The sequence below is a fragment of the Rhinoderma darwinii genome, chromosome 4, assembly GCF_050947455.1.
Source record: "Rhinoderma darwinii isolate aRhiDar2 chromosome 4, aRhiDar2.hap1, whole genome shotgun sequence".
Taxonomy (NCBI): Eukaryota; Metazoa; Chordata; class Amphibia; order Anura; family Rhinodermatidae; genus Rhinoderma; species Rhinoderma darwinii.
Window position 1 is genome coordinate 330,556,974 of NC_134690.1, and position 25,398 is coordinate 330,582,371.

The 25,398-nt window shown below is 40.2% G+C and overlaps 1 protein-coding gene across 8 annotated transcripts in view; it reads right to left on the reverse strand.

The window, feature by feature from the left end:
* The window catches only part of BIRC6 (baculoviral IAP repeat containing 6), a 237,943-nt gene that overhangs the window by 181,699 nt on the left and 30,846 nt on the right, over nucleotides 1-25,398 (reverse strand). For all 8 annotated transcript variants that reach the window (XM_075862828.1, XM_075862827.1, XM_075862825.1 and 5 more), the window contains exons 2-11: nucleotides 21,615-21,796; nucleotides 20,628-20,765; nucleotides 12,924-13,117; nucleotides 10,722-10,833; nucleotides 10,536-10,618; nucleotides 9,262-9,484; nucleotides 9,008-9,171; nucleotides 7,772-7,830; nucleotides 5,538-6,932; nucleotides 125-274 (exon numbers count right to left, since the gene is read on the reverse strand). In XM_075862828.1, the coding sequence (XP_075718943.1) occupies nucleotides 125-274; nucleotides 5,538-6,932; nucleotides 7,772-7,830; nucleotides 9,008-9,171; nucleotides 9,262-9,484; nucleotides 10,536-10,618; nucleotides 10,722-10,833; nucleotides 12,924-13,117; nucleotides 20,628-20,765; nucleotides 21,615-21,796 (2,700 nt within the window). The remainder of the gene's footprint in view (nucleotides 1-124; nucleotides 275-5,537; nucleotides 6,933-7,771; nucleotides 7,831-9,007; nucleotides 9,172-9,261; nucleotides 9,485-10,535; nucleotides 10,619-10,721; nucleotides 10,834-12,923; nucleotides 13,118-20,627; nucleotides 20,766-21,614; nucleotides 21,797-25,398) is intronic.

The window sequence follows — 25,398 nt, forward strand, 5'->3', positions numbered from 1 at the left end:
TAAACATTTTCAACTACAGTAGAAATCCATTTCCGTAGACAGAACAAACAACCCCCACAGGCGCAGCAAACGCCATGAGACTATGGAAGTTATGACGTGGTACTTTTCATACCAGCGCACTTACCTGTGATTCCAGGGCTTGAAGGGTTTGATAATGGCTTGATGCCCTCTGTTAACTGCTCTACCCCCTTTGTCAATGACCCATCAACAAGGATATCCGTTTCATCTAGATCGTCACATGTTCCTCCAATTTGAAGAAAATGAAGTTCTCCACCTGAAAGACAAGGGGAAGAACTCAGAACACCGCTCAACGTACTAGTCACAGTAGAGCTGCCAATTGTGGCATGAACCTGACGGGGCCAAATATAGCATCATTACTATTTGTATCATTATTTTACTAATACTACTCTAAAGGGATCTACATTTGTGTCACTTCTATTCATGTTCATTTGGAGGGGAACTCCATGTAATGAAAAAGAAATTCACCAGCAGAAATTAAAGGGGTTTTCCAAACTTATGAAAAATACGTGTGTGTCTGGATGGTCACCAGATGATGCCACCATAGCTCAGTAGTAGTTCTTTTTCATGTTCATTATTTTCTCCAGTTCTGTGCACCACTATTTTCATTTTATATATAATCCACACAGCATATCCATTTATGAACGTTTCGCTGCAGGTTTTTTTTCCGCAGCGTGGGCATGACATTTTCTAAATCTCACTTTGCTGCTACTATAAAATGCTTTGGAATGTCCGCACAGCGTAAACGTTGCAGAATTTCTGCAAAGGAATTCTAAGTGGGAACCTGGGCTTAGAATGGTCTAAAGTACGGCAGGGATCTGGACATTAAAGGGTATGTTCAGAGCTGCACTGACAATCCTGTTGGCTATTCTAGGAAGTAGTCAACGAGTAAGTCATCGAACACATCCCATAACAACTTGGCTGATCTCCTACATCAGATGACTGCACAGAGCCTGGTTTAAAGGTAGATTGCCAGTCAGTACGCTGTAGTCCAGAAAAGACAACAGTGACAATGACCAGTTTTGACACAAATGTGCTCACAGGTTCACTCGCAACCTACATCTGACGGATACTATCCACTGCAATGGCTCTCTCTACAGTTCCTTGTCCTGAACTTTTAGACCCCTGGATAATAAAACCATGTGGGTAAGGCCCCATGCACACGACCGTAAAAAAAACAAAACACTGCAATTACGGACCCGCCCAGTTCTATTGGCCACAGACACCTTTCCATACCACTACGGATAGGTGTCTGTGCCGTAGAACCGTGCCGGGAACTATGAAGCATGTCCTAAGTTTTTTACAGGCCGTGCTCCCATACTTTGTATGGGAGTGAGGCACGAAAATGCGGCCTGCGGCCGTCCATGCCCGCTATCGCGTGAGGCCTCAAAGAGTATTTTTCCCTTGAATTTAAAGGTCTCCATGACAGTTAGAACACATTACACTACGTGTGTAGTGTAATGTGTTCCAGCAGCGATCAAAGCTGCAAGTCTAAATGTCCCCTAGTGGATCAAGTAAAAAAAAGTAATAAAAATGTTTTAAAAAATAGTGTAAAAATAAAAGTTATAAGTTCTATAAAAAAAAAAATGCTTTTTTTTCCTATAATAAGACTTTCATTATAGGAAAAAAAATGAACACATTAAAAAAAAGCACACGTATTTGGTATTGCCACGTTCGTAACGACCCAAACTATAATGTTATTTTTCCCGCACGATGAACACCCCAACAAAAAAAAAAAAAAATCAATAAAAAACTACGCTATTTTTTTTGGTCACCACCCCTCCCAAAATAGACAATATAAAGTGATCAAAAAGTCGCAAGTACCCGAAAATAGTACCGATAAAAACTACAACCCGTCACGCAAAAAAACAAACCCTTACACAGCTTTTTTGATAAAAAAATAAAAAGTTACGGCTCTCAGAATATCGGGACAGAAAATTAATTTGATAAGAAAAGTGATTTTATTGCGCAAACGCTGCAAAACATGAAAAAAAAAAACTATATACATATGGTATCGCCGTAATCGTACCGACCCGCAAAATAAAGTAAAACTGTAATTTATAGAACACGGTGAACGCTGCAAAAAATAAACGAAAAAACATTGTCAGAATTGCTTGTTTTTGGTCACCCGGCTTGCAAATAAATTGAATAAAAAGTGATCCAAAAAAAATTAAAAAAAATTAAATATAAACGCATGTACCCTAAAATAAAGAGAGAAAAAAATAAAAGAAGTTCTGGCACTCAGAATATGGCGATACAAAATGTGCAGAGTGTTCCAAATTCGGATAAGATCGGGCGCCATTTATCAGCGCGACATCGGCCACATATCTATGAATTATTATTTATTTACCGCATTGTTATACCCTCTTATTATGCCCTGATGTACCCCGCACAGCTTAAATATGCCCTCACATTATAAACTGAAATACCAGAAAAACCCCAAACAGAAAAACTACCAAGCAAAATCTGCGCTCCAAAAGCAAAATGGTCCTCCCTCCCTTCTGAGCCCTGCAGCGTGCCCAAACAGCAGTTTGCGGCCACATATATGGCATCGCCATACCCGAGAGAACCCGCTTAACGTTTTATGAGGTATTTGTCTTCAGTGGCACAAACTGGGCACGAGATATTATGCACTAAAATGGCATATCAGTGGAAAATTGCAATATTCACACCATCCGCTGTGCATTAACCCCTTTGCGCACTATGACTTAATAGATCATCATGGTGCGGGGGTTGATGTATGGAGCGGGCTCACGTGCTGAGCCCGCTCCATACGCTGTGGGTGTCAGCTGTGTATTGCAGCTGACACCCGGGACTAACGGACAGGTACAGCGATCGTGCGGTTACAGAAGCCTATAAAAATAACAATATACTGCAATACATTAGTATCGCAGCATATTGTACCCGCGATCCAATGATCGCTGGTTCAAGTCCCCTAAGGGGACTAATAAAATGTGTAGAAGAATTAAAGTTATTAGTAGTGAGAGTTTAAAATAAAAAAACCTTTTCACATTTTTCTTCTAAAGTAATGTAAAAAAATAAACAAAATTGGTATCGCTACGTCTGTAAAAGGCCGAACTATGACAATATGCCATTATTTAACTCGCCGTAAAAAACTCAAAATAATTTAAACCGCCAAAATCGCTGTTTTTTTTGTCACTTTAGCCCTCCAAAAAAAATGTAATACAACTTTTGAATCACTTTTTATGTACCAAAAAATGGTACCAACAAAAACTACAGCTCGTCCCGCAAAAAATAAGACCTCCCACCGCTTAATCAACCGAAAAATAAAAAAGTTACGGCTCTCAGAATGTGGTGAAACAAAACAATTTTTATTTTAACAATTAGAATTTTCTTTGTAAAAGTAGTATAATATAAAAAAATTAAAAAAATATATATAAATTTGGTATCATCGTAATTGTATTGAGACGCAGAATAAAGTAACGTTTTCACCGCACGGCGAAAGCTGTAAAAACAATAACCCCAAAAACTGGAGTCAGATTTTTTTCCTAGATCAGCCCGCAAAGAATTTTTGTTATTTAGAAAAACCGCAGAATTTGGACAATAAAATATTGAGTCGCATTTCTCGGGTAAAACCTTCTGTGTTACAAAAAAAAAAATGTATTCGAAACAAATTTCGGCAAAAAAAAAAAAAAAAATTTGTCAATTTCACATCTATTTTGCTTTAATTCCTGTGAAACGCCTAAAGGGTTAAAACACTTTGTGAATGCTGATTCGAATACTTTGAGGGGTGCAGTTTTCAAATTAGGGTGACTTCTGGAGATTTTCTAATATATAAGGACCTCAAAGCCACTTCAGAACTGAACTGGTCCCTGAAAAAATGGCCTTTTGAAATACACAAATTGTTTAACTAAAAAAAAAAAAAATTTTTTTCTAGCGACACATTCCCTTTAAGTTCTAAGCCTTGTAACGTCCTAGAAAAATGAAAGAACGTTCAAAAAATGATGCAAACATAAAGTAGACATGTTGGAAATGTTAACTAGTAACTATTTTGTGTGGTATTACTATCTGTTTTACAAGCAGATACGTTTAAATGTAGAAAAATGCTAGTTTTTGCAATTTTTTTTTCTACATTTTGCCGGTTTTCTGAAATAAATACCAAAATTATCGACCAAATTTTTTCACTAACAAAGTACAATATGTCACGAGAAAATAAATCTCAGAATTGCTTGGATAGGTAAAAGCATTCCGATGTTATTACCACATAAGATAACACATGTCCGATTTGAAAAAAATCGGCTGTGTCCGGAAGGCCAAAACAGGCTGGATCCTGAAGGGGTTAAGTAATTTATCTTTGCAACGTGAATATAGGAAAAAGATTTTCGCAGCCCCCAGCAAAATGGTTATTAAATCCCACACCCCCTGGAAACACTGCCCCAAGTCTACCCAGCAAAGCTGACATGTGAGCTGCAGAAAACAGGAAATTATTATGCATGCTTCAGTGGCTAATGATTTTTTTTTTAGATTTTAGGATTTCTTTTTTTATATAGTAATAAAGAAAAACATGTTAAACATTTTTTTTCCTGCCACTTCCTAATGATAAATTCCCTTTAAATGAACCATGTTTAGAAAGTTCTGTCACTGATTCCCAGTGGGCTCTGGCATGTTACAATCTAGAAAATCAGAAGTCTGAGATCATAGCCTTCACCAATGAGATGTCGTAACAATTTTTAGTGACTAGTTTCCTCTAAGGGTATGTTCGCACACACTAATTACGGATGTAATTTGGGCGTTTTTGCCCCGAATTACGTCCGAAAAATGCGGCTTGAAAGCGTTGACAAACATCTGCCCATTGAAAGCAAAGGGCTGACGTTTGTTCACACGAGGCGTATATTTACGCGCCGCTGTCAAATGACGACCTGTCACTTCTTGGGGCGTAATTGGAGCCGTTATTCATAGACTCCAATGAAAAGCAGCGCCAATTACGTCCGTAATGGACGCGGCGTTCAAGCGCCTGCACATGCCGTTACGGCTGAAATTACGGGGATGTTTTCTCCTGAAAACATCCCCGTAATTTCAGCCGTTACGGACGCTGTCGTGTGAACATACCCTAAGGCCTCATGCCCACTTCTGTGTTTTTCTTCAGGGTGCTAGCCGTTTTTCTGACTGGCTGGGGTTCACACTGAGTTTTTTGCATGCAGAAAATCTGCCTCAAAATACCGTTTGGAATTTTGAGGCAGATTTTGCTTTGCCTGTATGCCGATTTTCGCCCACGGCCATTGAGCGCTGCCGGGCAAAAACGCAGCGAAATACGCTTTTTCTGCCGACCATTTATGTCAATGGGAGTTCAGAGACTTAAACGCCCGACAAACGAGAAAAAGCTCACATTGTTTATGCAGCCTATAAAATCCACCACACAGAAAATTACCCGGATGTGCCAGCAAGTTTACCATAAAAGCAACTGGATGCCTTAAAAAGCTTGATATGAGAATGGAGGCTCAAACCATGAATTATTACCACACAATAACAGGCATAAGGCGTCCAATATCCATTCTTACCTTTAGTACAGGCACACAATCGGTCTGTGCCGGAACAGTAGACAACCGATACAAATGGGTCCAAATCATCTGTTCCTTCTTTCTTTGATGGATCCACTTTAGCCATGACCTCAAATGTTGAAAGATCTAAAATTTTCACAAATCCACCTTGAGTTGTTACCACTAAATGTCCTAGACTAAGCAACTCCGTTTTCTTTTCTTTTCCAGCCAGATTTTTAGGAGTCAATGGGACTTCTTCTGAAGACTCCTCACAGTCGTCCTCTCTATTATCTAAAATATCAGGCTGTAATAAAATAAGTGAGGTAATCGCATCCTGAGGGTCTTTAATATGCAAGATTTTTACCGGCTGCTCCTCCAGCGTGACTATTCTGGTATTATAATTCATTTTGTAAATCAACAAGTAACCACCACTCACACTTCTCTGGACTGGTTGAATAATTAAAGGATCGTGAACATCTGCTGAAGACTCACAGGGGATAACATTGATACTTGTTCCATTCACACCGCTGAGACTGTGCTCAGCTTCTCCTTTCCTCCTACTGCAAAGAGCCGAATTTAATTTGTTTAAATTATTCAAGGCCTCGACTTGATTTATTGCACTCAAGGACTCTGCAGGATATTTCTGTAAACCTATTAACAGATGGACACCATCAGCACAAGGAATAATGGAATCTACACAAAGGTTCTCCTCCTCTGCAAACTTAGGCAGCCGCAAACAGTGAAATAATGTCCCAGGTTTAGGGACCATAGAAGTCCACTTGTCTGTGTCAGGAGACGTCAGACTGGCTGTGGCTTCAGCAAACTGCTGGATATAGGTGACAGGGGGGTCTTGTAGAAGCAACTGCTCCTGGTTATCAAGCTCCATCTCAATGATCTGTGGGACAGTAAATCCATCATCGTGTATACTTTTGCTCATAATATTGTTCATATGAGAAAAAAGTTTCCCTGCTTTTTCATCGGACTCCTTAATGCTGTACAGTAGCAAAACGGGTAGCGTCCTTTTCACCAAAGGAGAGTTAAGATCAGACATTGTGCCGGATTCATAGTCCGTGGAGCCCTGCTCTGAGGAGCTCTCGCCTGGAGTCCTGTTTAAAGCATCAAGTGACCTGCGAGAATTGCTACTAGTAGGGGAGGAAACAGGGGACTTGTAGGTCAATAAACCACCAGTCAGTAAGCAGGGAAAGGGAATGTTGTGCTGTTCTAAATGTTTTTCCTTGGTCTTTTCATTTTTACAACCAACTAAAGAAGGATTTGCTCCGAGTTCCTCCAGGTCCTTTACAGTATCTTCAAGGACATTAGCCACAATCTCCCACTGTAGCTTCTCTGGCTGCTGAAGTATACTTAGAGCGGTTATATCCAGGCTCATCTCCAGAGTTTCCTTCTGAGAAGCGTGTCCTGTTCAAGACAAGCAATTATAAGAATACAAATGAATTGTAAGCCCGCAATAGCGGAATCAGGAAATGCAAACCAAAGTAATAAATCTTTTTAAAAAGGGCTTCCCGGTTTTAAGGAAATAAAGCGTAATTGCTGTATAATGAAAAGTTAGGCAAATTTTTAAAATACTTTGACCCAGATTTACCAAGACTGGTGATTCATACACCAGTCGTCGACTTTAGCCAGCTGGAGTAAGATGCGTCAAATTTATTAAAAAACACACATCCATTAATAAATTTGACGAATCTTGTGCGGTCCGTGCACCACAAAGTGAAATCTACGCCAGCTATGAGCGAACGTAGATTACCGTTATAATTTACACCAATTTATGGCATAAATTGTAGTAAGTGTTGTTGGGCTGCGAACGGTCCCCCCTCTTCTGCTAAGCCCCGTCCACTTTGTTTTTAAAGCGACGAGAGCATCATAGAACGTCAAAAGGTCTAATTATTGCTCAGATATGGTGTGAACCATAATTTGCAACTTTTTAATGTAAAGCCATTCATAAAATCTGCCCTTTGTTTTTATTTTTACTTCCTCACCATTGTTAAGATCTTTAATGTCAGTGAATGGAAACATTCTGTTTTACATTCAGAGGATGAAAACCCGTCCCGATCATATCCAACTGGCATAAGTACATGGCTCATTAATTACATGAGTACTGATACAACTAACAAGCTGTGAACCTATGTCAACCTTCTATTTCAACCACATGGTCTTATTAGTCTCCTTGTAAATATATATCAGAAGTCGTTTATGGAAAAAAAAAAAAACAGTTTTAAATGACATTTTGTATTAATTACCTGTTACAGAGTCGGATCTTGATCGCTCTTCACTATCTGAATCATCCAGCAAGTCATCACTAAAATAGATCAACATGATATATATATTTAAAAAAAGTTACAAAAATAAGAAAATTAGCAAGCAAAAGTTCATGCTAAGGGTATGTTCACACAGAGTATTTTGGTGCTGTTTTTGACACACAGCTCCAAAACACGCCAGAAATAGGTTTCCATTGATTTGAATGGGAGGTGGAGGCGTTTGTTTCCAGTGAGCGGTAAAAAAACGCTTGCGGGAACAAGAAGCGACATGCCCTATCTTCGGACGTTTCAGTATCTGACCTATCATTGACATAAATGGGAGGAAGAGAAAGCGTTTTTCTCTGCATTTTTTGCCCGCGGCGCTCAATGGCCGCAGCCAAAAAACACAGCAAACAGCGTGCATGCAGGTCAAAATCTGCATGTCATAGTGACTTGTCAAAAGTTTTCATCAGTGGGGTTCTGAGCACTGAGACCCCCACCAATCACTAAAAAGCAGCAGCAGAAGAGCTCGGGTGAGCGTGGAGCCGCTTGGTTTAGGATCGGCTCTGCTCAGGCTCATTAGAAAGTCTATAAGTCCGTACACCGCTTGCTCGGTTTTTCGAGGAAAGCCGATCAGACACGAAGCGGCCCAGCGCTGACCCGAGCACTTCTGCCACTTTGTTTTAGCAATCGATGGGGGTCCCAGTACTCGGACCCCCACTGATCAAAACTTCTGACATGACACTATGACATGTCAAAAGTTCTTTTGAAAGTTTAGTTACCCTTTAAACTGCTAACCTCATAACATTAATAATTAAACTGTTCTTTCATTGATTATGCCAAATTGAAAAAGGACATGCACCACGAATATAACAAAAGTGCTATGTTTGGGGAAAATCGTGTATCGAAACCGCATTTTTAGAACAGCATTTACTATAGGATGTGTGCTCGATTTACTTCAAAAGACACTGTTTAGGAGTATTTTACCTACAGGATTGGTGAAGGTTTGGCCGTATCAACTAAAATGTAGATATAGATACATCACAAATATGTTCTCCATATATATTACATTCTTCTTTCCTCCTCGAAGACAAACCATTTATGTGTTAAGATTCCAATGACATTGGGTATACGTCAGATCTTATATGCAAAAATCGTCAGTACTGATGTATCTCTTGCAATGTTTTGATAATGCAATCGATTAAAAAAAAATATAAATATATATATTTAAAGTTGTACCTGTCTCCCTCTAACTTTGGGATATCGGAACAGCTGGACGAATCTTCTAACCAAGCAAGCGTTGGTCTCCGAGGCTCCACAGTGGCTGTGCTTGAGTCACCAGTGAGAACCAAGAGCTGCACTATGGCAGGGTCATATGGATTTACCTCAAATTTTAAGTGCACCTTAAAAACAAAACAGGAACGTATAAACACACCCTTAAACACAGGTTAGCATGTGGTTACGGATAGAGCATGAAATTGTAGCGTGAATACCTTCATAAGCTTAGATACATCCCACACACAAATTTTTCCTCTTTTTGTTGCAGCAGCTAGAAAGTGTGGACAGTTCCCCACCCCAAAACAGGATATCCTATCTGTGCCATCTGTGCAGGGGAACTGGGCAGGACATGTTGCAAGAGTAACCGAGAGGGGTACATTCTGAGTATGTTCACCTTTCACAAACGGGCAGTTTGGGGAATGTCTCTCATGTTCAGACCTTGAGGGGAAAAGAGAACAATTCTTCAAAATGTTTTTAATAACCATCACTTATGTGTTTTCTTTTATACATAACCACTCGCAAAAAATGTACACTAAGGGCTCTAAGTAGGTCCAACTTCCTATTCACTTTCGTACCAGATTATTCTATTGTTAAAGTGATGGCAACTCTCACTGCGGAGCAGCTAGAAATACTGGACATGAAGTCTATGAATAGATCAAAAGAAAAAGAAATGTATTTTATACATTGCAAAAATATGAATACCGGGACAAGCTATTTGACAGCAAGTTACTGATATTTTTAGTTTATTGCAACTTAAAGGGTTATTCACACCAGAGACATTTATGACATGTCCATGGGATATGTCATAAACGTCTGATAAATGCAGGTCCAAGCTCTGGGACCCGCACCCATATCGAGAACACCCGCTCCACCTCACTTCGGTCGGGATTGGATGGAGAGTTGTGACCAGATATTTATGGCATATCCAACGGATATGCCATAAACGTATAAGGTGGGAATACCCATTGAATGATTACGTAGAAAAAAAAAAGACCGTTATGAAATGCAGCAAGATATTGTGGTTTATAGTAGCATGTTTTATATTTCCAAATTTCCTTAAATTTAGTATAAAAAACTAAAAAAAAAAAAAACTCTGAGCAAATCATTAAATGTGCAAAGTATAAATGGTAAAGAAATCATGTACACAAATCACGTACCGATCTAAATCAGTAAACGCAGAGACAAAGTATGTCTAGGACCATGCATGTTGTATTGTCAGAATTCATCATTAAACACAAGGCCAATGACACGCAACTGAACAGAGAATAAGGTTTCCCATTCAACCCTTTCTAGAAGTAGTGTAAATAGAAGTTTACAGCAGTGCCAATTGGGAAAAACCAGCAGAAGCGGTAAGAGGCTATAAATCCAAAATCGCTATAACTATATTAATTGGGAAAAGGGGTCACTAAGGGAAGGGGAGATCATATTTATTAATCCATTTGATACAGTAATAAGACATCTATGGTCTTAAAAGAACATTTTCACTTGCCATGGTTCGTCTGTAGGTTCCCAGCAAACTAAACATACACTACATGTGAAACACATGGCTCGATCATCTCCTGAGGAAGCTGGCTGTAAAAAAATAATAATAAATCACATAAAAATATATATATAAAACACATACATACAGGGATTAAATAGAGCGCGATTGTCCAGTTAATAAGACGTATCTCACCTGATGGTAAAAACCTGCTTGAGCCATAGGGTCAGGTTGAGCCCACCTGTAACCAACATGAGGCCAAGAAGTGAAGGTCTCCCGTCTGTTTGCTTCACTGTACATCAAGGATCTAGCAGAGAGATAAACAAATACTTAACCCCTTAGTGACCACCAATACGCCTTTTCACGTGAGTCACTAAGGGGCCTTAGGCTAGGCTGACGCCTTTTCACGTGAGCCTAGTCTAAGTCCTGCACGGGTCTGCAGTGCAGGATGGAGCCGGGGCTCTGCTGTTTGATGACAGCTGAGCTCCTGCTCCAACGCCCGCGATCGAAGTTTACTTCGATCGCGGCCGTTTAACCCGTTAAATGCCGCCGTCAATAGCGACCGCGGCATTTAACTTTGTTTACAGAGGGAGTGAGCTCCCTCTGTCACCCATCGGCGGCCCGCAAATGCAATCGCGGGTCTCTGATGGGGTGTCATGGCAGCCGGGGGCTTGATAAAAGCCCATAGGTCTGCCCTGGACATATGCCTGTTAGGACGCGCCGGAGGCACGTCCTAACAGATTGCCTGTCAGATTTACACTGACAGGCAATAATGCTCTGGTATACGAAGTACACCAAAGCATTATAGCAGCGATCGGAAGATCGCACAGTAAAGTCCCCTAGTGGGACTAATGAAATAAATAATAAATGTGAACTAAAGATTAATAATAAAAATTACAGTAAAAAAAAAACAAAAAAACATTTTTCCATAAAAAGTGGTATTATTTAGTAAAAGTGTAAAAAAATAAATAAATAAAAGTACACATATGTGGTATCGCCGCGACCGTAATGACTCCATTAAGTTAATATGTAATTTAAACCGAAAGGTGAACACTGTAAAAAAAAAAAAAACGCAAAAAACAATGGCGAAATTGCAATTTTTTTCCATTGACCCCCAAAAAAGTCATAATAAAAATGAATCAATAAGTGCCATGCACCCCAAAACCGTACCAATCAAAACTACGTCTCGTGCCGCAAAAAAAAAATCAAAAAAAAAATCACTACATTGATGGAAAAATAAAAAAAAGTTACGGCTCTTGGAAAGCGACGATGCAAAAGCAAATAATTTTAGTTCAAAAGTGTTTTTATTGTGCAAAAGTCGTAAAACATAAAAAACCTCTACATATGTGGTATCGCCGTAATCGTACCGACCCATAGAATAAAGATAATGTGTTATTTACGTCGCACTGAACGGCGTAAATTTAAAAACGCATAGATCAATGGTGGAATTTCAGGTTTTTTTTATAATCCCCCCCCCAAAAAGTTAATAAAAGTGAATAGAAAAATTATATGTACCCAAAAATGGTGCTATTAAAAAGTACAACTAATCCCGCAAAAAACAAGTCCTCATATAGCTATGTAGACGAAAAAATAAAAAAGTTATAGCTCTTTGAATGCGACTATAGAAAAACGAATAAAATAGCTTGGTCATTAGGGCCTAAAATGGGCTGGTCACTAAGGGGTTCTCCACGGAGCGCTCATCCCAAGGACCGCAGCGACAACGGCTGATTTATTTGAATGTTAATATTTACCAACGACCAGGAAAATGTTAAAGCCATACCTAAGTGCTCCAAGCAATGGAGCAGATATTTATCATTCAGGACAAATAGTTTTACAAGCACACACACAGAAATAACAGTTAGCCATAGTAAATATGATTGTTACTTTCATGAGGTAACGCAGCAGGAACTGTGATTGACAGCTGGCAGCGAAGTATCATTACAATAGATCATTACACAGTGCTATACTTTGTGCTGCAGCCCAATACGAGCAAATGACTTATTACTAGTCCTCTGACCTCTTTAATAGTGTTATTCCTCCTTAAAAGGGGTTCGGTACTATTCCTACTTCACAAGAACCCCCTTCGCCATATGTCTAATGTAGAGATAATGTAAACTGCAATAGCATTTAAATACTACATAAATTTCACACAAATTATCGCAGAACCCAAAGTTTAGCAAAAAAATAAAAAATAGGGGTGAAAAGCTGTCCGTAAGCATTTCCTCTGCATGTGATATGTATTTGCTCACTAAGACCGTTGTCAATTACTTTTTCTATATAATCCGTTAAAAAATGTAAAAGGCATCTAAAAGATGATCTTGACTGTAAATATACGGTAATAAACATTAACAGTAAAACACGTCTCTCTGAGATTATGAGGGCATTTCTACAACATACCGATCCACAGATCGTCCAGGTCCCACGCCAAGCTCGGGCCTTGCACTAGGTAATAGGTAGGACAGCCTGTCCATTATAGAAGACGCTACAGGCAGCGCAGCGATGTTTTGATTTATCTTCTTCAGCTCGTTCACAATGGCACCGGTCACCGACTTTAACACATGATGAGGAAGATGAAATGTGACTGTTGCCCACTGAAAAAAAATTAGATCAAAATTCAGTTCATTTAGTTCCTTTCAAGTCTGGATTTTGCGGTGTGGCACCAAGAAACACCTGATAACATAAATATATATGAGACAGCAGCAGGACCATTTTTTGTGGCATTTTATTCATCAATTTCATCTTCTTAACCGCATTAGGAAAAATGGGGAAAGCAGCACGTAAAGAGATGACGTTTTGCTCCAGTTGGCTTTCTGGTCAATTAAACCGTTCTCGAAAATGTTCCTAGAACGGTCTATGGAAAGCCACATCAAAAGGCTATGATCTCAGAAAACCAGAGCGAGTCCTACAAGACGCCCGTTTTTTAAATGCAAAATGTGAATGAGATTCATGTAAAAGCTAATTCATACATGTAAACATATGTATGCACTAAATAAAATGTAGCAAAACAAAGTCTGACCTTACCCTGAGGATATTGAACATACAGGAGTTTTTTTTGCAGGCAGAAAATTCTGCCTGGAAAAAATCAGCTCCGGTTTTGTTGAAGTGGTTTTGAACTACATGCAATTTTTGCCGCGTTTTTTGACAGGTAAAAAAAGCACATTTATTCAACAGGCAAAGGGAAAAACCGTGAGTTGTTTTTGACCTAAAACGCGTAAAAAATACGCGTGAACCGTTCACAGCGTTTTTTCCGTCTTCCATTGATTTCAATGGGGTTTTTGAGGGGAAAACGCCTCAAGATAGGGCATACCGCTTTTATTTCCCGCAAGCATTTTTTCCTCCACCTCCCTTTGAAAACAATGGCAGGCAACTTCGGACGTTTATTCACGTGGCCAGAAAAAAAAAAAAAGTGTGAACAGGGCCTAACTCTTCATTCATAATTTTATCTTACAAGGTCCTTGTGAAAGCCTAAGACCTTATTCACACAAATGTATTTTTCTTCCATGTGCTGTCCGTTTTAACAGACTGCACACTGACCTTGTACAAGTCAATGGGGCTATTCACACATCAGGGTTTTTTTCCGCCTTTTCGTGTGTGTCCGTCGCGAGAAACTCACAGCATGCCTTATTCTGCTGTTTTTGCGTCCCAGACTCGCCCATAAAAAATTCTACGAGTGCGTGAACAAACGGACAACACGCGGACAACATCCGTGTGCTGTCTGTTTTTCACAAATCAGTTGCTAAAGTTGCAGGAAAAAAGAAAAAAGTGGAACCAGAAAAGCTCTTGAAGAGGAGAAAACCGGACAAAAAAAAACACACTTTTTTGCAGATGCGAATTGCCTTAAAATTTGTGACAAAATAAGTTTATGCGATAAGGGTGGAAACGCTTCTTTTGAAAAAGCTTTTCCCTGGAGGAATAGGATCACATTTTTGTTGCAAAATATATAGCAGCTCCAAAGCGTCATAATACGGAAGCTTGAATGCAGCCAAACAACTATGATGTAAATTAGATTATATGCATGTAGTCTATATTGAAAAAAAAAAAAATCTTAATATAGATGAAGGAAAACATTTTTTTCTACTTTTAATTGTAAAATAATAAAAACAGCAGGTGCCTTTTGAAGGCTATGTACACCTTTGAAATAATTTTTTTATTTAATCAATGTTTTATGTGATCATAAACATTTTTTGATTCAACTTATTAAAAATGTTCTTTAGTTTTTCCGATACAGCTTCTATGTATCCTCTAGACATAGATGTATCATTTGCCATTAGCCGAATCCATCAGTAAAAGTTACCTGACGGCTCTGCTAATAGCGGGTCCTGTGTGTATTGAACAGTCATGATCACAATAATATCGATCACATCGATTTTAATAAAAGTCTAAAAAAAAATTATAAAATCACATAAAACATTTAAATACAAAAAAAACCAAAAAAAAAACCCCACCACCTTTCAAAAAGCACAAAGAAGTGACTATATGGCCAAAGAGGCAGCGGTGCCAGAGAATTTACTAGACAATAACTAATGCAGCCTTGTGACAATAGTCACTATAACAAGGCTGATTTCCCCTGTGAAGTTATAGAGGAAGAGTATAGTCTAAAAAAAATTATAATGTATAACAATATATAGAAAAAAAAAAAGTAAAAAAAAAATAATATTCGTAAAATAACCACAAAAAAAGATCAGCCCCCAACAGTCATTGTCACAAAGCCAATTCTGACCCAATTACCCTAAAAAAAAACATGTTTATATCAAAATTATCTGTATAGAATAACAAACACGCCTAAAAAGTCTAACACTAGGGGGTAACACTTTATAATTACTAGAGAAAAAAAATTAACAAAAAAATTAAATAAATTCAAAAAATAAAAATAAAAAAAAGAGAAAATGTATATAAAGTGACAAACCTTTATGGGTCACTAAATAAATCATGTCAATAACCTAACAAATAAAAGTCATAGCCGCTAAAGGGATTTTACCAGAAACAAAAATTATCACCTATCCACAGGATAAGTGATAACGGTCTGATAGCTGGGGGCTCCAGCAATTGCGAGAACAGGGTCCCAAATCACCCGTTCCTCCTCATATACAGTGAGGACGAGTCTGAATGGGGAGGTACTCAAGTAGGCACAATGAGGTCCATTTAAAGTCAATGGGACCAACTGGAATGGAATAGCAGAGTACATCATTAGGCGGCTTCCATAGGCCCCATAGACCTTGAAGGAAGCGTAAGTGCACATGCGTGACCGCAGCTTCATTCAAGCTCCTGAATGAGGAGGCTCTGGGCAGAATTCTTGCAATTGGTGAGAGTCCCAGCGGTGGGGCCCCCAGCGATCAGACAATTATCACCCATCATGTGCATAGGTGATAATAGTCTAATTCTAGTACAACCCCTTTAAACTAACGTATACTTAAAACAGCTAAACTATTGCCTGGACCTGAAGACCCCAAATAACCTGGGCCTGAATTGGTCAATGGTCTCCGATGTTTCTTTATTGCCATATTTGCCGGTGTTTGAAGGCACGGCTCCTGCTAAATACATCAGTGTGTGACCTTAACCCCTTCCCGCCCAATCACGTACATTTACGTGATTAAAGCTGGTGGCTTACCGCCTTTTCACGTAAATGTACGTCATGGAGATGAAGCTGGCTCAGGAGCTGAGCCAGCGACATCACCGCCGGGTGACAGCTGTATGTTACAGCTGTCACCCTGAGGTATCGGCCAGGACCGGAACTAGCCTCCGATCCGGCCGATTAACCCCTCACATGCTGCGTTCAATAGAGATCGCAGCATGTGAGGAGTTTATAGCCACCGGCACCCCAGCAACGTGATCGCTGGGTTGCCGGTGGCTGCAAAGGCGATCGGAGGGCTAATACTTACCTCCCGATGAGCCTGTAACGGAATCCTCCTATGCCCCGTCGTCGGCGGGGCCCAGGAGGCTTCCGGTACCATCGGCAAGATGGCGCCGGCTCAGCTTCCGGCTCAGAAGCTGAGTCGGCGTCATTAGCAGTGGGTGTCCGCTGTATGTTACAGCGGACACCCCGATCTATCGCCAGGAACCGGAGCTAGCTCTGATTCCTGGCATTAACCCCTTCGATGCAGCGATCCATTGTGATCGCTGCATCCTAGAGGTTTGTAGCAAATCGGCAGCCTTGCCACGCGATGGCAAGGCTGGCGACTGCTACCATGGCAACAGGAGCCCTAACAATGGACTCCTGTCTGCCATTACGTAAGCTGATTAGGCCCCGCCCAGAGGCGGAGCCAGATCGGCTTGCTGTCAGTGAACAACTAACAGTTCCAATACATTGCACTACATAGGTAGTGCAATGTATTAGAACATCAAACAAACAGTTGGACATTCAAGTCCCCTAGTGGGACTAAAGAAAAGTGTAAAAAAGTAAAAATAAAAGTTGTAAAACATACAATAAAAGTTTCAAGTAATAACACAAAACACAATCGCCCTTTTTCCCTTATCAAGTCATTTATTATTGAAAAAAATAATAAAGCCATACATATTTGGTATCGCTGCGACCGTAACGACCTAAACTATAAAAATATTATGTTATTTATCCAGCGCAGTGAACGCCGTAAAAAAAAACCTCAAAAACACTGCCATAATTACTGTTTTTTTGGTCACCGTCTTCCAAAAATTTAAATAAAAAGTGATCAAAAAGTCGCATGTATACAAAAACGGTACCTATAAAATCTATACCTCGTCTCGCAAAAAACAAACCCTCACACCGCTCCATCGACGAAAAAATTTAAAAGTTATGGCTCTCAACATCGCGGCAGAAGAAATACATTCTCTTTCCAAAAGTTATTTTATTGTGCAAAAAGTTATAAAAAAGTTCTATAAATTTGGTATCGCCGGAATCGTACTGACCCGCAGAATAAAGGTAACATGTAGTTTATAACATACGGTGAACGCTGTATATAAAAAAACAAGCTATGGCAGAATTGCTGTTTTTTTGTCACCTTGCCTCCCAAAAAAGGATAACAAGTGATCAAAAAGTTGCATGTACCCCAATATGGTACCAATAAAAGCTACAGCTCGTCCCGTAAAAAAACTGCCCTCATACCACTACGTCTATGAAAAAATAAAATAAGTTAAGGCTCCAATAATTCAGGAAAGAAAAATATGCAGTTGTGCCCGAGGGGAACATTTCTTCTGTTTCAAAAGGCGATGTATAAAGGCACTAAAATTAGGGAACCAGGAAGGGGAGAGCCCAAATATATCTGCTGGAAGCGAGGGCGCCCATATTATACCAGGACAACACTTTCCCGGCAAAATTCCCCAAACTTCAAAGGTGCGGAGTGTGGACCAAAAGGGGCATAAGGAAGGACGCCAGTTATCAGTGCGACACCGGCCTGTGCAGAAAGGATTGTGTCACAGCGTAACACACACCTATGGATAATTTTATTATATTTTTTACCTTATTATTATACCACCTGACTATGCCCCGATGTACTCTGCCGAGCTCACATATGCCCCACATTATAAACGGAAACAACAGTGATACTCCAAACAAAACTATTACCAAGCAAATTCCACGCTCCAAAAGCCAAATGGCGCTCCCACCGATCTGAGCCCTACAGCATGCCCAAACAGCTGTTTATGTCCACATATATGGCATCGCCATACCCGGGAGAACCCTTTTAACAATTTTTGAGGTGTGTGTCCCCAGTGGCACAAGCTGGGCACGACATATTTGACAATGAATTGGCATATCTAGGGCAAAATTTTAATTTGTACCTTCGGCAGCGCAATCATTTATGGAAAAGACACGTGGGGTGAAAATGCTCACTACACCCCTTAATAAATGCCTTGAGGGGTGTAGTTTCCAAAATGGGGTCACTTCTCAGGGGTTTCTTTTATTTCACATCTGAGCCTCTGCAATTGTGAACCAATACTTTATATGTCGCCAAATTAGGCCTCAATTTTACATGGTACTCTTTCACTCCTGAGCCCTGTCGAATGTCCAGGCAAAAGATTAGGGCCACACGTAGGGTGCTTCTAAAACCGGGAAACACCGCATAAAAATTGAGAGCTGTCTTGTTAGGGTGGCACAAGCCGGGCACCACATATTGGCGTATCTAAGGAAAAATTCCCAATTTCACTCTCCCACATCGTGTGCACACGAATTTCTGCAAAACACCTGTGGGGTTAACATGCTCACTACACCCCCTAGGTGAATACCTTGAGGGTGTTTCCAAAATGGGGTCACTTCTGGGGGGGACTGTTTTGGTTCAACAGGGACTTTGCAAATGCAACATAGCGACCAGAAACCAAATGCAGCAAAATCTGTACACCAAAAGCAAATGGTGCTCCTTCCCTTCTGAGCCCTGCTGTGTGTCTAAACAGCAGTCTATGACCACGTGTGGGGTATTGCCGTACATCAGAGAAGTTGCTTTACAAATGTTGGGGTTCTTTTTTTCCTTTATTTGTTGAGAAAATTAAAAATTTTGAGCTAAAGCTACGTCTTATTGACGAAAAAGGATTTTTTTTATTTTCACTGCCCAATTCTAATAAAATCTATGAAACACCTGTGGGGTCAAAATGCTCACTACACCCCTAGATGGATTCCTCAAGGGGTGTAGTTTTCTCAATGGAGTAATTTTTTTGGCGTTTTCACTGTTTTGTCCCCTCAGGGGCTTTGCAAATGCGACGTGGTCTCCACAAACCATTCCTGCTAAATTTGAGCTCCAAAAGCCAAATGGCGCTCTTTTCCTTTTAAGCCCTGCCGTGTGTTCAAACATCTGTTTATTACCACATGTGGGGTATTGTTTTACTCGGGAGAAATTGCTTTACAAATGTTGCGGTGCTTTTTCTCCTTTAGTCCTTGTGGAAATTAGAAAAAATTAGTTAAACCTACATTTTCTTTGAAAGAATGTAGATTTTAATTTTCACGGCCTACTTCCAATGCAAAAAACCTGCGGGGTCAAAATGCTCACTAGACCCCTAGATAATTTCCTCAAGGGGTGTAGTTTCCCAAATGGGGTCACTTTTGGTGGATTTCCACTGTTTTGGCACCGAAAGAGCCCTTCAAACCTGACATGGAGCCTAAAATATTTTCTAATAAAAAGGAGGCCCAAAATCCACTAGGTGCTCCTTTGCTTCTGAGGCCTGTGCTTCAGTCCATTACCACACTAGGGCCACATGTGGGGTATTTCTAAAAACTGCAGAATCTGGGCAATAGATATTGAGTTGCGTTTCTCTGGTAAAAACTTCTGTGTTACAAAAAAAATAGAATAAAAATGAATTTCTGCAAAAAAAAAATGAAATTTTAAAATTTCACCTCCACATTGATTTAATTTCTGTGAAACATTTAAAGAGTTAAGAAACTTTCTAAATGCTGTTTTGAATACTTTGAGGGGTGAAGTTTTTAAAATGGGGTGACTTATTGGGGGTTTCTAATATATAAGGCCATCAAAGCCACTTCAGAACTGAACTGGCCCCTGTAAAAATAGCCTTTTGAAATTTTCTTGAAAATGTGAGAAATTGCTGCTAAAGTTCTAAGCCTTGTGATGTTATAGAAAAATAAAAGGACGTTCAAAAAACGATGCAAATATAAAGTAGACATATGGGGGATGTTAATTAGCAACAATTTTGTGTGGTATAACTGCTTGTCTTACAAGCAGATACATTTACATTTAGAAAAATGCAAATTTTTGCAATTTTTCACAAAATTTTGGTGTTTTTCACTGATAAATATTGAATTTATCGACCAAATTTTTCCACTAACATAAAGTCCAATGTCTCACGAGAAAACAATCTCAGAATCGCTTTGATAGGTAAAAGCATTCCGGAGTTATTACCACATAAAGTGAAATATGTCAGATTTGAAAAAATGGGTCTGGTCCTGAAGGCCAAAATGAGCTTGGTCCTGAAGGGGTTAACACAAAGCCTTACATTGAACATGTCAGACATTGCCTGCTTGTCACATTCAAGAAGCTACAAGCAGGAGTAAAAAATGACGAGTTTACTGAAAATATTCAGCTAATTTACTGAAATGAGGAAAGACCTTCATGGCCCATCAGCTACTAAGGTTTTCTTCTATACAATCCATCCAAGATCATAAATCCAAAATCCAAGTTTTCTTACCTTTGCAACCTTATGATTTGCTGCGGTCTCGTGTGAGGTATTTTTGAAGCCATCTCTGAGCTGCATAATAAACAAATCATAGCCTTCTGCGCTAGACACATCTATCTTCTCCAGGCAAGCCGATAACAATTGCTGCACCTGTAATTCAGCCATGTAAAGAGCCACGCCATTATGTTACATTATGAAAGAAGTAGACATAAAAGGGTTTGTGGTTAAAGTGCAACTATCGTTTCAGGTGACTTTTCAGAATAAGCGGGCATGTGTGTATATAAGGAATAGTAGTAGTTCTGGTCATTATATCACTTGTATATTGCATCTTCTAGCCGTTTTCCCCTCTGTAGGCTCCATTTCTAATTGTTAGTTGTCCCTGAACTCCGCTCCAGAGGGGGCAGACTAGTTGTTATGATGTTCCCTGTACACAGCGAGAAGAGGAGACCCTGCTTCCCTGTATTGCGCGCGCACACACACCGAAAACCAGCAGCATGGAGGGTTTATACAGCAGTAATGAGCAGTGCTCCTGTGACTCCTGCACCGGCGTGAGACATATACACTCACTAGATGCAGCAGCGTCTGTCTGCGTGTCTCTGTAGCTGCTCACTCATTTCCCTTCCCTCTCAGACATTTATGGGCTGAGGCTGTAAGGCTGGGGCTAGACCTAGACTGTTTTTTGTAGCTGAACACACGAAAAAATCACCTCAGGTGTGAACCTGCCCTAAACCGTGCATTAAAAAACTGAAAGGAACAGCAGTCAAGAATGAGCCCGCCGCTCTATTTAATGTTTATGGAACTGACGGAAACTGCCAAGGACTGTACATTGTACATGGTGCGGGAGCGCACATGCTGGACCAATGCCAAATTCAAGTGGGGAGGAATAGAGTGTGTTTGGGATAGGTGAGAATGGTCAATTCTGGGAATACCCATTTAATGGAAAATCAATGTGACGTCATGTGCAATGGAAAGATTTTGGGGAAAACAGAAGTTGCTTACCTCAGTAACTGGTAATTCAAGCTGCACTACATCATCTGGTTTTGAGACCGGAGTCTGAAGTGCGGTGTCTAGTAATAAAATGCCATTAAGATCCTTCCGACAGCCCACCGCATGGTCATCCACGAAGATAACTTTATCCACAGTTGGAAAATACTGACACTTTACCCGACCACCAGGCTTTGCTGTTAAAACACCAAAAAAAGGAAGAATTACAGATATGTTAATAAAAACTTAAATTTTAAATATTTATGTCAGAAATTTAAAAATTGGTTACCAAACTACGGCAGAATTTAAAAAAGGGACAACTCAAGTAAAAAAAAAAGAAAAGAAAGGATGATTTATCATATCATATGATTAGCTGACGTGTTTACTAAAGACCAACTCAAAACGTATCCAGGGCACTGCAGTGGATACAAAAATTTATCTGGAAAAAAGGGGGAGGGAAAGGGGGTGGGGAGGACAGATAAACAGAGAATATGGAACGAAAAGCAACAAGAGGCCTTTCTCCTGATGAGAATGTGGGAGTCTCTGCCCTGCCGGCATCCCGGGACATCAGAGCCTGTACTTTAAATGGTACAGCAGTAGGGCTCATGCACACGACCGTATTGGTGTGCACGGCCCGTGATTTGCAGCTCGGACGGCCGCGGAGTGTCATAAGCGGACCGCCCGCAAATCACAGGCCGTGCACATGGCAGTGTGCATTTGTTTCGATGAGCCTGGACCGCAAAATACATCCGTAATAAGACATGTACTATCTTTTTGCCGTCCAGGCTCCCTCGCAATGCATGGACCGTGGAAACCACGGTCGTGTGCATGGGCCCATTGAAATGAATGGGACCGCAATTGACACGCAGATTTGCGGGTGAATTGTGGCCGCAAAAACTCATTTGTGTGCATGGGGCCTTAATATCTCTACGGGATCCAGGTTACTGTCCTTACACATTAGATTGTGGCAATGATGTCGATCCCGTAACTGAACTGCAGGGGATATAGAAGGGGTCTTCATTACAGACCAAGGAAAAGTATGCTGATGTACTAGGAGGGATGTAAGTTATATACAAAAGCATGTGTTGCATATGAAAAACTATTGTAGTACAATTTTGGGGAGCCCGTCAGTCGGTAATGAGAGGCCACTAACTCTCTAGCCTCCCATCTGAAATGCAATGCAGCCCAATTTACTACCCTTTCGACACACCAACAAACTCTTGAGCAAAAAACGTTCTTAACTCCTTAACGCCGAAGGACGGATATATCCATCCTCTGCAGCTGCTAGTTCGCGCAGGAGGACGGATATATCCGTCCTGTGATGGCGCGGGTACTGAGACTGTACCCACGCGATCAGAGGCAGGAGCACGGCTGTTATACACAGCCTGGCTCCTACTGCAACTGCCGGAATCGAAGCGCGCGCCGATTCCGGCAGTTTAACCCATTAAATGCCGCTGTCAATAGTGACAGCGGCATTTAATGTGTTTGACAGAGGAGGGAGCTCCCTCTGTCACCCGATCGGAGCCCCCGCAAACAAATCGCGGGTCGCCGTCGGGTTTCCATGACAGCCGGGGGTCTAACAAAGACCCCCAGGTCTGCCTTCAGCATCTGCCTGTTAGGCGATGCCGGAGGCATGACCTAATAGGTTGCCTGTCAGTTTTACACTGACAGGCAATAATGCTTTGGTATACTAAGTATACCAAAGCATTATATATGCGATCGGCACATCGCATAGTGAAGTCCCCTGGTGGGACTAAAAAAAAAAATGTAAAACAGTTAAATAAAGTTTGTGAAAAAAAAATAAAAATAATTACAGTCAAAGTCAAATAAAACTACTTTTTTGGCCCAAAAAGTGGTTTTATTTAGTAAAACGGTCAAAACAAATCACACATACACATATATGGTATCCCCGCGTTCGTAACAACTTGACCAATAAAATGAACATATTAATTAAACCGCCGGATGAACGGCGTCCAAAGAAAACGCAAAAAACAACGTCAAAATTCTCTCTTTTCTCCCATTCCCCCCATAAAAAATAAAATAAAAGTTAATCTATAAGTCCTATGTACCCCAAAATAGTACTAATTAAAACTACACATTGGCCCGCAAAAATCAAGCCCCCATACGGCCACATCGACGGAAAAATAAAAACGTTACGGCTCTTGGAATGCGGCGATGCAAAAACAAGTAATTTTTTTCTAAAAGGCTTTTTATTGTGCAAACGTAGGAAAAACATATAAAACCTTTACATATTTGGTATCCCTGTAATCGTGCCGACCCATACAATAAAGTTAACATGTTATTTACGCTGCATAGTAAACGGCGTAAATTTATAACGTGAAAATGAATGCTGGAATAGCTGCTTATTTTCAATTCTCTCCTAAAATAAAGTTAATAAAAGTTAATCAATATGTTATAAGCATCTAAAAATGGTACAATTACAAAATACAACTCGTCCCGCAAAAAACAAGCCCTTATACGGCTATGTCGACGGAATAAAAAAAAAGTTACGACTCTTGGAATGCAACCGTGAAAAAACAAAAAATAATCCTTGGTCATTAACGTGCAAAATGGCCCGGTCATTAAGGGGTTAAAGAGGCTGTCACCAGATTATCAAATCCCTATCTCCTATTGCATGTGATCGGCGCTGCGATGTAGATAACAGTAACGTTTTTGTTTTTTTTAAATCGATCATTTTTGGCCAAGTTATGAGCAATTTTATATTTATGCAAATGAGCCTTTCTAATGGACAACTGGGCGTGTATTGTGTTTGTAACATGTGGGCGTGTTTACTTGTTTTACTAGCTGGGCGTTGTGAATAGAAGTGTTTGTCATCATCATATGTCAGCATCATACACTTCTATTCACAACGCCCAGCTAGTAAAACAAGTAAACACGCCCACATGTTACAAACACAATACACGCCCAGTTGTCCATTAGAAAGGCTCATTTGCATAAATATAAAATTGCTCATAACTTGGCCAAAAATGATCGTTTACAATTTAAAAAAAAAAATAAATGTTACTGTTATCTACTTTGCAGCGCCGATCACATGCAATAGGAGATAGGGATTTGATAATCTGGTGACAGAGCCTCTTTAACAGGTTCCCGACCGCTGGCCGTATTTATACGGCCAGCGGTCAGGGTCTCTGAAGTCCGGTGTATAGTATATATACGGCCGCACTTCAGAGACTGTGCACGCGCGATCGCGTGCACACAGCCCTGTGCCCTCGCTGTTACCAACAGCTCTGGGCACTGGGCAGAGTATCAGGGACCAATCTGATGGTCCCTGAACATGTGGTCGCTGTGACAACCAATCACAGCTATCACATGCATTCCTGCTTATAAAACAGTGTGCACGCGATCGCGTGCACACAGCCCTGTGCCCACGCTGTTACCAACAGCTCTGGGCACTGGGCAGAGTATCAGGGACCAATCTGATGGTCCCTGAACATGTGGTCGCTGTGAAAACCTATCACAGCGACCACATTTGTTTTATTTTAACTTTTCTGGCAGTAAATCTCCTGCCTCTTTTCTTCTCCTCAAACATTGTTTCAGTTTGAGGAGAAGAAGAGACTCGGGAGAATTGCTGCCAGAAGATTACAGTGAAAAAATACAGTTACACTCATAAAACATTCTCTGTATAGATAGATTTCTATCTATCTATACAATCTATCTATCCATCTATCTTTTTTTCTATCTATCTACCTTTCTATCTTTTATTCTATTAGAATAGGCAGGTAGGGAGTATATAATTATATATATATCCACATATATATAATATATATAGCAATAGCGG